Source organism: Phoxinus phoxinus (assembly GCF_949152265.1).
Source record: "Phoxinus phoxinus genome assembly, chromosome: 10".
In the NCBI taxonomy this organism is placed as follows: domain Eukaryota; kingdom Metazoa; phylum Chordata; class Actinopteri; order Cypriniformes; family Leuciscidae; genus Phoxinus; species Phoxinus phoxinus.
Genome location: NC_136885.1, coordinates 27,516,300 through 27,532,723, shown reverse-complemented (window position 1 = coordinate 27,532,723; position 16,424 = coordinate 27,516,300). Strand labels below are relative to the sequence as shown.

The window sequence follows — 16,424 nt, the reverse complement described above, 5'->3', positions numbered from 1 at the left end:
TTTATCTGTCTCCTACAGTCTGCGTCTGTTGTTGTCTCTGATGTGGCTCTTCAGCTTTATTCATTTTTTCAGACAGTTAGACACCTAATTGAAATTAGCGTCAGGTAAGCGCTAGTCTGTGGCAGAGATGACAGAGAAAACAAACAGTGCCGGAGCAGGCGTGCCAGGGGAAAGAGAGCATGCAGACGCAGCCTGTTAGATCATCACACAAACAGATGTTCAGTTTTCTCTCTTTCCCCCTCAACATTTGTCCTTCTAACACTCTCTCCATCCCCTGCCAGTTTGTCCTTCTCTTTGTCTCTTCAAATCATGATGTCGACATCTGTCTGTCTCTGAGCATCCTCTGAGCGATACATCCATTTGAGTTTTGCGTTAGGAAATGTTTAGGTCAACTAGGTCTAAATACCTGGTGAAAGCCATCTTAGCCTTCCCATTGAAGCATTCCCATTCCCAATTGTTCATCAAGTACGTCATTTGAATTCAATGCTACCACGGAATCTTTTGAGTCAAGCACCTGAGCTGTGAATGCCATGTGACTAATCACTCTGGAGCCAGAAAGAAATTGTAGTGACAACACTGATTGGCTGATGGCAATGATCTTGAGCTGTGATAAGGCAAGGAGCTGGGAAAAAACTGTTCATTTCATGCTTTTAAGAGCCTTAAATAAATTAATAAATACACATAAATGCATACAGTACGGTGGTGGGTATACAGTGTCACTGGAGCAGTACCCATATGTAATTTTATATACTGACATGCATCCATGAAGTATTATTGAGGTGAGCATTGTGAAGGTATATTGTCCCAGTGAAAAACGATTGTAATATATCATGTTAGCCACTCTGACCTTGACCCGTTGGTTTAGGTTAAGAGTTAGGAATAGCTTCCACAGGAATCACATCTAAAATTAATGGGTATGAGCCGAAAAATGATGGAGAAGAAAAAGAGCTGTAACATTCTGTTGATAGTTGAAGTTGACCAAATATATCACAGAAACAATATAGTGTGTTTTTAAGGGTGTGCAGATCTCTTTCCTTAACCCCTCTCCTAATTTTAGACTTAAAGACGATTTTAGCTTTGTTCAGTAAATCTCCCAGGCAAGGTCTGATCCTGTAGTTCACTGAGAGCTTGAGACAGCAGAGATAAGTCTGCTCCGCACCCCTTTCCAGAGCAAGAATACTGCTACCTCTGATCTGTTTACCTAGCTTATGGTTAACCCAGGATGCACTGAACGTTGAAATTAAAGTGATAGTTCAGAGAAAAGTCTATTCAACCTCACATAATTTGGAAACCATGATTATTTTTTTTCCTTCAGTGCAACTAAATATGTTTTTTGGCAGAATAAACTGCTCTTTTCCACCCAAGAAGTATAAAAAAGAAAAGAAAAAAGAAAAAGAATTGCAAAGCCAAGCTCAAAAAAATAGTCCATACAACTAAAAACGTGCTTCTAAATTCATACTGTTCACGGGGAATTTTGTTTGTATGATTCTAGATGACTAAATAAACAGTGAGTTTTGAAAATGTAACTTCACTTTAACATCAGCACTTTTTTTTTTATATCTGACATTGCTGTGAGTCAACTATTATCTCACAATTAACAAAATACAATTCACTAAAATAATAATAATAATTCACCTACCTATATTTTAAATTCAAACCTGTATGACATTCTTCTTCTTTTTAACACAACAGAATATACAATACACAATACACGATAGTGAATACATATAATGTTGCTTGCTCGCAACATTCTTCAAAATATCTTCTTTTGTGTTCTGCAGAAAAAATAAATCATACAGGTTTGGAACAAGGTTAAGTAAATTATCAGTTTTTGGGTGAACTCTCCCTGTAAGAAGTACTCAAAAGACTCAAAAGAACCTCCGTCTGACATCAACTGTTTTCTGATGCAAGATCCCTCCTCATCATGTACTTTGTCTGATAGGAAAAGCAACGGTTTATAAGTTGATGAAAGAAGGCCTGGCATTTAGCACGGTAAACACATTCATCACCAGAGACAGATAATTATCTCTTTAATTCCACGACCGCGTGAGGCCTAGCGCTTGTTGTCACAGACGTTGGAGTGCAAATAGAGGAGAATGAGGTTGGTCTTGAAAGAGGCTGCAATGCTTGTTGCCTTCTGTTTGCTCAAATAACCTTGTTCGCTGGGGTGTCATTGTAGCTCTTTAATTTGAGAGGAAGAAAAAAACAAATAAGGGGGCGGTGCGCCGAAAGAGACGCCGATGAACGAGAGCACCCATGAGACATGACAGCCTGTCTTCTCTTCCTTCTCTATCCCTCTATCTTTCGCTTTATCTGTCGCTCTCTTTCTTGTCAGTTTGTCCTCTAACTCCTGCATCTTTCCCCCCTACCCAATGCTTTTACACAAACTAACAGCGATTCTTAAAGCACAATTTTGATTGATATACTATGATTACATGCTGTCCATGACAGACAGTGACAAGAATAATGAAATGGCATGCAACAGTGTAACAGGGCAGAAGTCTAATTGAATGAAGGTGGTTGCATATTCAGAATCCAATACTGCTAAAAGTACGTTTCCATAACGCCCACTTACGGATTTACTGTATTTGAAAAGTATACAGAAATAATTTTGGGACAATTAGAGATACAAATACAGATATTGACTCCACTGTACACCCCTACTTGACATGCACGTGATTGACAGATTTGGAAATGATTTTGACTATGAACGCCAATGCAGGTGAGTTTATCAAAAAATGAACATTTAGTTTTTTGATCATCCTCATCTCGGCCCAAATCTGTATGACTTTCCTTTTTCTGTGCAAAAGAGGATATTGAGAAATATGTTTACCCAGTCGGAGTCTGTTGGCGTCTGTCAGAGCTTGTTTTCACCGATTGAACATGCTGAATCTGCGTTTGTCGGTCTTGGGATGTCTGAGAAGTGACGTACTGTACTCTGGTGATTGTCGGCGTTGGTCTGCATCTGTTGGTGCAGTCTGAATTGGCATTAAAGCTACAACTAGTCAGTCAGTCATCTGTTTTTTTCTCACCTGGCTCTTTTGTATCCAGACTGTACATTTTACAGCTTTGCTCCCAGAGTGACATAGTGCGTAAAATCTTGGGCTCAAATAAACCGAATAGCAGTTTTCGGTGTGTCACTGCTGCCGATCAATAAACAAGACATGCTTGTAATGAGCTGGCCACTGCGCAACACTTGCCGACCTCGTCCAGGACATGCTGGGATAGTAACATTTCTTGGGGAAGAGGAGAACGGACGAGTGCACATCCATCAGTAGAGGTGTTTCATGTGGTTCAGCCTTGAGAATGTCCTGGTTAAAGTCAAGGCTAAGTTAAGCCTTGGATTATATGATTATACCCTCCAGCTTCATTACGGGTACCACTGGCATAAAAAGCACTGTTTATTCTGTTCAAAAAACACCCACTCTTTCATTTAAAGACTATTGCTCTGAGCATCCTGAACACAGCTTATCTTGGACCAAACAGATACATGCCATTTTGTGTGTTTGTGTGTGTGTGTGTGTGTGTGTGTGTGTGTGTGTGTGTGTGTGTGTGTGTCTGTGTGTGTGTGTGTGTGTGTGTGTGTGTGTGTGTGTGTGTGTGTGTGTGTGTGTGTGTGTGTGTGTGTGTGTGTGTGTGTGTGTGTGTGTGTGTGTGTGTGTGTGTGTGTGTGTGTGTGTGTGGCAATGTTTGAGGTCATGCTGAGATCAATTGAGGCTTTTTTTATATTATCAGCCCGTAACATTTTTTAACTACCTGTGCAGTCAGCCACATCAACGTATTTTGGTCCGCTTTTCACTCAAGGCCATGCCACTGGGACTCCAGGATTCAATCTGTGGTGAAAGAGGTTAAGGTTTGGGGGTTTAGTTTTTTTTTTTTACAAAAACACAATAAAAATAATAGCAGGTCCTGGAGGGCCACTGCTCTGCAGAATTCAGCTCCAACCTGCCTCACCACATTGCCTGGAAGTTTCGAGTATGCCTAGTTGAGACATAGAAAGTTAAGACATAGAATCGCTGGTTCAGGGATGTTTCATTGGGGTTGGATCTGAACTCTGCAGGACAGTGGCCCTCCAGGAGCAGGATTGGACACCCCTATCTTAAACTGTTAATCTCATCACCAAAGTTACTGATGACAATGTTTGTTGACAAAGTTTTTTTTTTTTTTTACATATACCATAAAATAATGTCAAGAAAAAGCATCTTTGTGTTGAGATCTCATACAGTCTGAATTATACACAAATGGCTTGTATTTATATAGCGCTTTAACAGACCCATGGCCACCAAAGCGCTTTACATATTGCCTCACATTCACCCATTCATTCACTCATAACAGACGGCGGTGTCAGCCATGCAAGGCCACCAACCTTCCGGTTTGTAGACAACCTACATAAACTTGGTTCTTTTAAAGAATCAATCAAAATGATTCACAAGGTTTGACAAATCATTCAATGAACTCTAGAGTGGTTACTGAATCTGACTCATTTACTGAACAGCAAGTTTACATTGCTCCAGTGAAAACATTTGTAAAACTATCATTAATTATTGGTTGTCCATAAGTCAACATGCAGTATTGTATGTTTTAATATACATAATAGGTCTATGGGGAACATTGCTGCGATATAAGAACAATGCACCAACAAAGTTTTAAAGAAAAGAAAAATATATACCGCATGGATTCAAATAACCCAGTCATAATATGTTTGGGATTACCCTGCTTGAACTGCAAGAGCTTAACAGGGTTAACTGAACTGCTTTGCTAATGTTTTTTTTAGCTCACTCAAATTAATATGCCATTTCTGTTAAAGTAAAATGAATGAATAAAGCATGATGAATTACTGACTGAAAGAACATTTTCATCGAAGACAAATTGTATGACTAAAACAAAATAAGGTGCAAAAGTTAACACTTAATTCCACATACTCTCTCTTGCACATTCACAAAACTGGATTCAGTTCTGTGGTTGTAATCCACACATACATACGGTTTCATTCATTTGCTAAAGAATGCACACTCTCATAGACACATACATCGATCTCACCCACACACATTCATAACAGCTTTATCCAGCATGTTTGTGGAAACTCCTAATCTCAGACAGTACTCTGCTATATACGGCAATATAGGACTACCATATTTAGTGATAATACTGAGAGGAAGGAACGTATTAAGTTTGCTTAACATATTCATTACACATATTAAAGAAATAATGATTATTATAAATATCACATCACTTAATGTGAAGCTTCCCATTTGTCTTCATCCATTTCCAGAATCCTCCGGTGTTTAGCGTATTTAAAACCCATATGACTCAGTGCACTTTTTTTCCCCTGTCTGGGTTCGTCTCATTTCTTAGCATGCTGAATATGAGGAACAAAGCTAATGCCTTTAGATAAGGATGATTAACCTAGAATAAAATCGGCATGGTATCTTCCTGTATAGTATATATGGCTCTCGGGGTGAGCCTATGCTGGGGCGCTCACTTTGTAAAGTGACTAATGGCTCATGGAAATTTTGTGATTACATCAGAATAGTCTCCAAGATGTCTGTCTACTGCTCTTGCATGTGACCTCACATATTTCTTGTCTTTATGTGCTGTAAAACTGCACAAGACACTCAATTGTCAGGGAAAATAATGACAATCAGGCCCGTCTGAGAGATGATCCAGCCGCTTTTAGTCTAATGATTTGCTGAGGACTGAGGCTATTGATCATTTTGGCATGAAGCAAATGCACTGGAAATAATGAATGACAGCAGGTGTTCATATTTTTGTAATTGATTGCCCCATAATTGGACAAATTATTGAGCTCACTGATGAAATACAAGATTGAGGATGACGTTTTTTTGTAGAAAGTGACTGCTTGCAGGGTGCAAAGAGTTCTATTTGATTGTGAAGCACAAGTGTGGCACTTCTAGATCGATACAGCCCAGCGTGTTAATTCCTAAGTACCAAAGTCAGTCATGCCGGTTTCTACACACTTTTGAAGTTATTATGTTCACTCTTACACTTTCACTCAGGTCAATGGATACTTTGCTGTTGTGTCCTGGCTCATACAGTCTTTTTTCTGTCTTCTCTAATCCTGCAGATCTCTCTGAGGGCGTCTGGCATCATGGACAGCAAACTGGATCAATGAGCCAAAGTTTCCTCTCATCCTTAGCTGTTGGTTCAGATGGTCCTGCAATCATCTGAGAATATTGGCTTGTCAACAAAACAAGGCTGTTGATCCTACGTTCACAAGAAAAGACGCAGAAAAAAGGAGTTCAGATATCTTCAGCCTCACGCCTTTCTGCAAACCGTTCTGTCGTTTACAGCCATGATATCAAAATTCTTACGGAACTGTTCATCGTTGGTGCTGCTGTTACCTCTTCTCCAACTGCTGCGGTTGGACATGCTCAACGCTGCTCCCTCTGGTCCGGAGTCTGACACCTGCTCCACATTGGTCCAGAGCCGCTTCTTTGGATTTTTCCTCTCGTCCTCTGTATATCCCAGCACGCCCTGCTCTTGGACCTTGCAGAACCCCGACCCACGGCGCTACACCATCTTCATCAAGGTCACAAAACCAACCAGAGACTGCATTCCTCGACAACACCGGACCTTCCAGTTTGACTCCTTCTTGGAGACAACACGAACCTTCCTCGGAATGGAGAGCTTTGATGAGGTGGTGAAGCTGTGTGATGCTTCTACCCACGTTGCCTTCCTGGAAGCTGGGAAACAATTCCTGCAGATACGGAAAGGGCTGCCCAGAGTAGGCGCTGGGTCCAGGAATGGGGATGGGGAATTTAAAGTGGAGTATCTTGTGGTTGGGAAGCGTAACCCCAGCATGGCTGCCTGTCAAATGCTGTGCCAATGGTTGGAGGACTGCCTTACCTACAGTACCTCCAACCGGCCCTGTGGCATCATGCAGACACCATGCCAATGTTGGAACCAGCCCCCACCAGACAAAGAAACCAATGGATGCTACCGAGATGGGGTCTACTTGGAGAACTGCATCCCTGTTGTGAAAGAAGGAACCGCTGACACTGACACAAGTGGTGAGCTAAACAGTTTTTGTCTAGTTATTATTTAGCGTGGTTCAATGGTTATTGAATTTAAAAATGTTGTTCTACCACTGTGCAGTTGGTAGCTTGTCATATTTAGTAGCAAATCAACAGAACAATTACATCTGAAAAAACAGGAGTTCAGAGAGAACTGATGGAGGTTTTAAAAAAAAAAGAAGAAGAGAGAAAATAGGAGTTTTAGGTTTCAGCTGATGTGTCCTAGCTGGGTGACCTTGGCTTCTTGGCGCCATGTGTGATCCTGTGAGGGTTCAGATAGGGATATCGGATCGGCCCGTGGGACAGTTGATGCGGCTTACATGCTCTGGGAGTGACATGGGATAGCAGTGGTGCTGCGCTTGGAGATTGATTATAAGGAAGGGAGTGGGGCCGGTTACTGAGTTCAGAGCTCTGATTTGATCTCTTTTCCAAGAGTAGATGTGGCACAGAAACTCAACCCCTAGGAGAGGCTACAGCCATTGGAGTGGAAGATCACTCACCCCATTGGACTATGTGACCTTTCTGTGGACTTCTTTTCTCTGCTAGTTAAAAAAAGGGGGTGACGGATCTCCACACCTCACAGTGTCCAAAACTGTCTGAAAAAAAAAGCACTAAATTCATGTAATGGATAATATGAGTGATTGAACTGAAAGCCGTTCTCAGGGAATAATATGTTCTTGCATTCAAAAACATGGAGATTAATTTAAGTGTATTTTGGTTGTAATGTCCATTTTGGCATTTACTCTACCGTTCAAAAGTTTGGGCTCAGTAAGATTTGTTTTAAAAAACGTAGCCTAATTATTTTAATCAGCAAGGATACATTAAATGGACCAGTAAAGACATTTATAATGTTACAAAAGACAAATGCTGTTCTTTTGAACTTTCCATTTATCAAAGAATCCAGAAAAAAAAAATATTACATTCACAGTTTTCACAAAAATATTAAGCATCATAATTGTTTTTCAACATTGATCATAATAAGAAAGGCAACTCAGCATATTAGAATGATTTCTCACTGAAGGTTGAAAGTAATAGCTACTGAAAATTTGACTTTGCAATTATCTTTTAAAATGTATTCAAATAGAAAAAAAGTTAATTTATTTGTAATAATATTTCACAATATTACTGTTTTTCTTTCACCAAATAAATGCAGCCTGTGACCATGAGAGACATAAAAAAATAAAAATAAATTATCACAGTATCATAATTTTAACAGTAGTGTATATGTTTAGTAGAAATGTGTATATTTTCAATAAATATGAAGTTGTGTTTAATACAATTGTACAGCTATAGCCTAAATGTAACTCAATAAATGAATAAACACACTTTTGCTAAAAAAAAAAAAAACAAACAAAAAAAAAAACGATGCAAACGGTACAGATTGGTTTGCAGTTTTTAACAACACAATCATGTTTTTACCAACATTCTTGATAATAATCACAGATTCTTTTTGTAATTTCAACAAATCGCATTTACGTTGGCCAGCTAGATAACATTAGTTGCGTCCGGGTTGCGTCCCGAATGACACACTATACAATACGCACTTATACACTATGTACTTAGCCGTGAAGTGTATGCATTTTATAAGGTTAGGCTATTTTGTCATTTACCATCTGAGTCTGATAGTCCCTCCCCCTCCACTATGTAAAGCTGCGACAGTTGAGTGCATGAAGTGTCAAACATTCCACATTTTTGGTTAATTAAGTGCATCATCCAGGTATTTTTAGTGTACTTTTTCTATTAGGTATTTTCAGTGTGAATACACTGCTCACACTAATTATACAAAAAAAAAACATCATAGAGCATAAGTATGCAAATTGGGAATACAGACTGCAGAATACATTGCAGAAAACCAAACATTTAAACTTGCAAGGCATAAAAAATGGACGAGCAAGCTCAATGTATGTCAAATTCTCAGCGGCCAGTGGTCCATCCTCATTGTTGAGCTTTGCAGCATTTCAATAAATAAATGAGATATTATAACATCATAAGTCAAATACACTGTCTAATGCATAGCAAGAACTTATCCTATGTGAATGGCCCCTAAGACAAGCAAGGCAAATGAATAGATGGACGGAGGGCAGGGCATGATAAAGAGTGAACATCGCATAAATTGATCGTGAGCTTGGGAGGCAAGCCAGGAATGTCCGGCTGGGACCACTGGATGGAGCCAGGATAGAAAGGCAAATGAAAGATGACTTTTGAAAGACAGGCTGTGCATTATTACGATGTTACTCTCTAAGACCTATCACTCCATGGTTATCCCCAGCTCATTCTTAATGGCAGGCTGTCCGTTTTATCTGAGGCCAATTTGGAGATGCGCCCCCTCCACATTCCCCATAGGTATAAGTGGCCCACCTCCCTCTTATTCCTAAGAGGGAAAGTGGAAAGTTCAAATGAGGGACCCATGAGGGAGAGAGTGTGCATCCCATCTTAAAATGCTAAAGGCGTGTCTATTGTGTGAATGTGACCCATTGCGCAGAGGCAAGGCATCATGGGAGATGAGTAGATTCATCTCTCGCAGCTCAGAGCAGTGACAGATTACGGGCTGGATTTGAGAGACAGAATGGAAGAGGAGTCGAGTGAGAAAGAGGTGTGAGGTGACAACAACAGAGAGGAGAAAATCCTGTCCTCATGACTTGCACTTTTTCGCCATTCAAGACCGATGCGTCTCAGAGCTTTGGTTAAGCAAGATGAAAGCACACACTTGTTATTTCTCAGCGAGGTGCTTTGAATCGAGAGCAGAGCTGATAATAGCTTGGCTGTAATGTTGCTAAACGAAGGAATTTAAATTCACTGCCCCCATAGTCGTCAGTTCTTCATCAGGCGCAATAACAAGATTTAACTTATCACTGCTTCTTTTCTCTCTTTTACACACACACACACACACATACACACACACACACACACACACACACACACACACACACACACACACACACACACACACACACACACACTAGTGAGCCGTTCCATGCTGAGCCATTTCATTGTGGATGGCTGAAAACGGTTCTGCGGGCGGCACTCTGTCACTGCGTGTGGGGGTATATGTGTTATGAGGATGTTTGGACACTAGGGGCACAATCGTTTTTAGATGTTCAGCTTATAAAACTGCTCCCACTGCTGTGAGAGGGATAAGCACAGTGCTTATCTCTACTGGAGGGATAGTCTATCTCTGTATCTTTTTCACTCTCTCGCTCTCGTTCTCTTAACGTTGCTAATGCTAGCTCATGGCCCCCCCTACTGCAGAGCTCATTAAATATTAATGTTTTAATCAAGCAGTTTTACTGCCTCTATGCTTGATCATAAAAATGCTCCAGGTTGGGTGTGCATTAGGGTGTGTAGGCTATATGTGTTTTAAGAATGTATGTTAGACAAACACTCACAGGAGATGGGGATGGGGAGGGGGGGTGTTTGTCAGACATCTGTCTTGCTGTAGGGGTTCATCGCTATTTAATGCACACTTTCACCAGGGGGATTTTTTGAGGGTGTTTGTTGCAAGAGGCTGTTACATTGTTGTTCAGGAGAATATCAGTTTTTCATTGTTTACTTTATGACTGAGGTTGTTTCAGCTATATAATCTATTTTTACAATGACACCTTATCGGTAAAATTACTGTATTGTGTAAAATATCCAGGTTACGTTATGGTAATAGAAATTTGGTAGAAAATAGTCAAAATAAGAAATTAATGTCACAAATGCAAAAAAAAAAAAAAAAAAACTGTTGTCAGTATGCCCATAGCCTACTCACCCTCAAGACGTTCGTGTGGTATACACAAAATAATTTCATTTTATTTTCACACAACTGCACTGAACAGGGACTGAAACTTCAAACTTCAAAAAGGACTTCGTGCTAAATTTCAAGTCTTCTGAAGCCTTTCAACAGCTTGAAATTCTTGGAGTGTTCTTGTCTGTCTTGAGAAAAGTACCGGTTCATCTTCTTCTTCTTCTTCTTCTTTCTGGTTTAAATGGCGGGTTGCATAGCCTAGTACCGCCACCTACTGGGAATTGAATCAGAGACTCACTCTCTCTCCGTACAAAACATTTGATGATCCAAGCCACACCGTGTCTTTCAGCTCTAGAGAAGCTCCGATCCTAAATTATTGTACACCGATTAGCTATCTTCTTTAATTTAAAAGCCTAATCTATCAATGATGATACTTTTTTATAATCAGGATTTAAAATACTCTTCAGAGTTATTGGCACTAAAGCCTATTTTCAGTTGAATATTTCTTACACTGTATAATTGTATGCATACTGTTTCTCTATTTCTTTTTCAACACCAATTACACCAACCTGTCGGGTGTTTAATATGCACAGTTTTGTTATTTAACCCTATGGTATTTATTTAGACTTAAGTCTGGAAATTACAAATTCTTCTTTCCTTTCTCCTCCTGAATTTATTCCCACCTTTGGTTTAAAGTGTATGCCTACATTTTATTTCATTATCCCATTTATTTTATGAGTCAATCTTTTGGGTCGAATCTTTTTTATGAATCATTTGATCCGGTTCCGGTGCTAAGATTCGCTTTTAAGTTCATTCATTCAGCCATCGGAATTTCTGCTTTCGTGTTGCACGAACGAACGGACGCCATACGGTTTTGGAATAACATGAGGGTGAGAGATGGCAATTTAATTAATTTTATGCGCATAATTTTCTTTATACAAAATATAAAATGTATTTCTTTTGATATTGCGACTTAGACATGATTTGGGCGACCATTTGCGGCAAACTGAATGATGCCTAGCCCCACAATTTTATTTGTCTGGAACTTAACGTTGGGTTTGTTGGGTAAATGTTGTTTATTGTTACGAGAGCTGCTATAACTTTGTTACAATCATTATTTATGTTATAATTTAGTTCTCTCCTTACACTTGACTTTTTGCCTATGTTCTGCTCACGCTGCTAAAAATGATTGTCCCCTTCAATTTGTGATCCTCGACAATGATTGGTTGCATACGCTTGAAAGGGAAGCAATGTTGCGCGGATTGGATAGTGCCGTGTTCGTTCACTCCTTCAGTGCTTGTGAAATTGAACACAGAACCGCTGACTCACTGAACTTGAACTAGTTGGACACGGATTCGCTGCCTATTTGGATTCCCCTCAGAATTCTTTAACATAAAGCTCTTTTGGAAGTCAGTCAGACACCCAAATCCATTTCATTCCACTTTAGCATCTAGCATATCAGCACCACATTTTTATATTTAATTGTATGCATTTATTGGATGATTTTATCCAAAGTGACTTACCAATGATGAACAACAACACAAGCAATATGAATGTAATTTTTTAGGACTCATGTTAAAGGTAGGGTAGGTAGGATTTATATAAGAACTTTTTACCAAATTTGATTAAACTTTCTATATATATCAATGCATAATTAAAATGTAAGTACTCTGATAAAAAGAGTATAAAAATCGAGTGACTCTAGACCGTTTAATCTTCATTAAACACAGCTCATTATTTCCATTCGGGACGAATCACAGGATTGGCTTGCGCGACTGTCACTCTCCGTCGCCATGACTACCGCCGTTATTACTGGCTCTGCCCACGTGCGCGCAGTCGCGCACCCGTTTTTAGGTGGGAGTGAATGGAATTAATGAGCTGTGTTTAATGAAGATTAAACGGTCTAGAGTCACTCGATTTTTTATACTCTTTTTATCAGAGTACTTACATTTTAATTATGCATTGGTATATAAAGACAGTTTAAACAAATTTGAATAAAAGTTTTTTTTAGACAATTCTGACCTACCCTACCTTTAAATGTAGGATAGGCAATTTAATTTTTATAAACACTTTGTTATACTGGTTGAAACTCTTCTATCCTGATAACAAACAATAATGGAAGTGGTCCTTATATATTAAAACATACATTTTCTGTGGAAGTCTCAGGGCCAAAAAATATTCGTCCAATCATTGCATTCTGTCCCAGTATACAATGATACAATGTCCTACCTGGATGTCAACATGTATTACCATACCATCAACGAGCGCCAGAACGAACAGTTCCTCCTGAACAAAAACAACGAGCTTTAAGCTCCGCTCACGCCATTTCGTAACAGTAATTATGACATGGCAACGCTTGACGTTCTGCGTTTCTGTGTCAACAATGCTGAAATGAATATGCAGCAGTCAGGTGGTACAAGTAAGAGTTCTGTAAGCTGTTTTTATTATTATTGTAATGTTAGGTGCTGTGAGAAATTAGGTAATTTAACTCCGTCTCTCATCTCTTGACGCTTTACAGACTCTGCTGTGTGCGTTCATGTGTTTTGAAGGAGGCACGGTTTTGGAGACACTCCGAAGGGAGGGTGGGATCTTATGCTTCCAAAGCTAGCTTGCTTTTCCTAGCCTGTCCGAAATTGCCTACCCAACCTTTAACGTTTTAGTTAGAATTATTTCATAATTTATTATTTAGTTTAAGTTTTGCACATTGTCTTTCTTTAATTGCTTGAAAAGAAAATATATCAGTCCAGGAAAGAAGAAGAGGTAGAGGCAGATAAGGCAGTTATCATTACACTTCAACCAATAACATTAAGTCATCATGAAATCAAAATCGTAAAAAAATTTATGGAATTTTGCAATATTTTTAAAAATAAAAGTCATTAAAATAATTTATCTGTGCAAAATATTTTTTTTAAACATTCATGTGCCTTCATAATCTTAAACCAAAATAACTTCCCCTCCTTCTTCTACATTTTGTTCTTGTTCGATAAGCTGTTTAACTCGGATTTGTCATAAAGGGCAGAAAAGTCTATTGCAACTTTCATTTCATGCCGATTGTATACGTTGTTAAAAAAATAACAAGATTGATCTAGGATCTAAACTTCAATATCAAAATGCTTAAAATGACTCACACAAACATGTACACTCATCTCAGATTGGTGTCTGACCCTGGATGAGCTTTAAAAAAATCCAAGGGAGCTGCTTATTAGTGAACACATGCTCCTGCAGATAGACCTGTTGTGTTTGTGTGTGGGAGTATGTGTGTGTCTGTGATGGAGAGCGAAAGACAACAGTGCTGTAAAGAGCTCCCCGACCTATCTGTATGATTACCCCCTCTCACATCTCTAGAGTCACATCTAACCTGCAGTCCATACAAAATAGAATCTATAAAAGATAGAAAATCTCTTCTAACATGCTGAGATTGACCCAGTGAAAGCGAGCAAGGGAGATTGAGAGAGGAGAGATGAATGGTTTGATTAGGGGGATTAGGGGTTATTTGTCTGAAAAAGCCATATACTTTTGAGAGGCGCCACAGATGGGCATGTAGGAATGCCTAATGCACCTAAGGGTCTGGAACATGCATGTGCCACCAAAGTGGTTTCCATAGGAACATTAGCTCAGAGTGAGATACTCAGTACGCTGTCAAGTCCCCAATATGAAGGCTGTTTTAATCAAGTTTACTAACTAATGCATATTTTTTCCGTCTCTCTTATTGTCAACATTAAACGCACACTATGTGCGATTTTTGGATCAAAATATATAAAAACCACTAGAACAATGTTATATATTTAGTTGATTTGTGTACTTACATTATCCCACATATTTCTACGAATGTTTAAATCCAGAGAAATAAACAGTTCTAACCAGGACACGGACCATGTCCTCGTGTCGCCTATCAATTACATCATACCCACGTTACCCTAAATTTCCTGTAGATTTTTGTAGAAACCATGGAAACACCCAAGACGCTTTTATATATTATGTGTTTTATTAGACAGGTAAGCAAGTGTTTAGATACATTCATTGACAGAAAACGAATCATAAAGTTATACAGCTCAACGCAGTTAGTCTTTTTGTTTAAATCTCATTTACTTGATTTACCGCGAGTAGCCTACCATATTTACCATGCCTAATATTGATCTAGCTCACTGCGGTGTGCAACAAGTTTCTCATATAGAAGCCGCCGATCGAACGCACATGCAGAGTAGCATTATAACAACTTTCAACACACTCAAATGTATCTTATATGATAAAACAGCGCTGCGTTACGCCACATACTGACTGGAAGAAGCGGAAGCGGTCTATAGCATAATAAAAGCTGCTCTCGAGCCGTGTGTCGTGCTTGTCTCTCATTAGCAATCGCTCCAGCGGCCTCGTTCCACTCCAATGGCTTTCGTAACGTTAATACATTTTTTATACATTACCGGTCATCCATGAATATGATTTCTCCCCGAGTCCCATCGTATTCTCCATCGGCTGTAGAGGTGAAGACAACATGATTCTGCGAAATCAAGGCGAAATCATTGTTAAATTGAAAAGTTAGTAGCTTCGGGTGTTAATTTTATTTTATATGACTTTATTTATTGAAATTCATTGGTATAAAAATGACTTTTTAAGATCTGCTTTAGCAAGCCATTGTAATTATATACACAGAAAGAAACGAAAGTTGCTTTCAGTTTTATTCATGATTTTATAAAATAATTTTATTTCAGTCAGAAGCTCTGCATCATGTCAGGCCATTCATAAACTGATTCTGCTTTAGTGTTGTTGTCCAGTATAGTGTTGTTCATAATCGTTTATCAAAAGCCTTTTATGATTTGAGATTGACACCTTAAATCCATTTACCATATCATCACATCTGGCTAGCATTGAATGTCCACCTGCATTTTTGTGCTAGTTTTGGACAGTTGCCAGGTTTTTTGAGACCCTAACTTTCTGCAATTATAAGGCGGGTTTACAAGATGTACCCACTGAAATTCATTACATTCATTCATAAGTAAATAATTCAAGTTGTTTTTAAGCAAAACAACTTTCTCACAGTTGACTGGTGCTGACTATGCTATTATTCATTATTTGTCTATTATTTGTCTATTAATGGTTTTGCATTCTTAAATACTGCATTTCCCTATGTGTACTCATTTAGACACTTTAATCAACCTTTATATATAGCCTATATATATCTCAGTATGAAGATTGCAATTTCATATGCAGCCTATACATCCTTTCTTTCTCCTTAGCATTTAAAAGACATTTTAGAAACTTATTTAAGATACATTTATTTCTCTGTAAATGTCATGGAGTTTGGAGAGTTAGATTCTGTTCTGGGTTCAGCCCCAGTGTGATGATCCATTACGGCGGTCACTGATCCAAGAGCTGAAAGTACGTGGAAGTGAGGGCAAGATGGCATGTTTGTGTGTATGTTTGTGTGTGTGTTCACACGTGCACCCACGTCCTTTTGCTCTTATGAGCAGATGTTTCTCTGCTGAAGATTGATGTGCAAGGGGAAAATAAGAAAAGCCTGTTATTTTTCCACTCATCTGGGCCTGTGAAAAGTGTGAGGCCCATCTGATCCTTTTAGTGAAGGTGTTTTTGATTCAAGCTAGATTTTTCCCCTTTTGTTCCTGCTGAGGAGAGGCATCCATCTTCGGAATTGAAACGTCGACTTC

The 16,424-nt window shown here is 39.0% G+C and overlaps 1 protein-coding gene across 1 annotated transcript in view; it reads left to right on the top strand.

The window, feature by feature from the left end:
- Positions 1-16,424, top strand: part of adgrb1a (adhesion G protein-coupled receptor B1a) — an 89,422-nt gene that overhangs the window by 15,586 nt on the left and 57,412 nt on the right. Inside the window, exon 2 of the mRNA XM_079625064.1 lies at positions 6,086-7,031. Coding sequence (XP_079481190.1) covers positions 6,314-7,031 — 718 coding nt within the window. The 5' untranslated portion in view covers positions 6,086-6,313. The remainder of the gene's footprint in view (positions 1-6,085; positions 7,032-16,424) is intronic.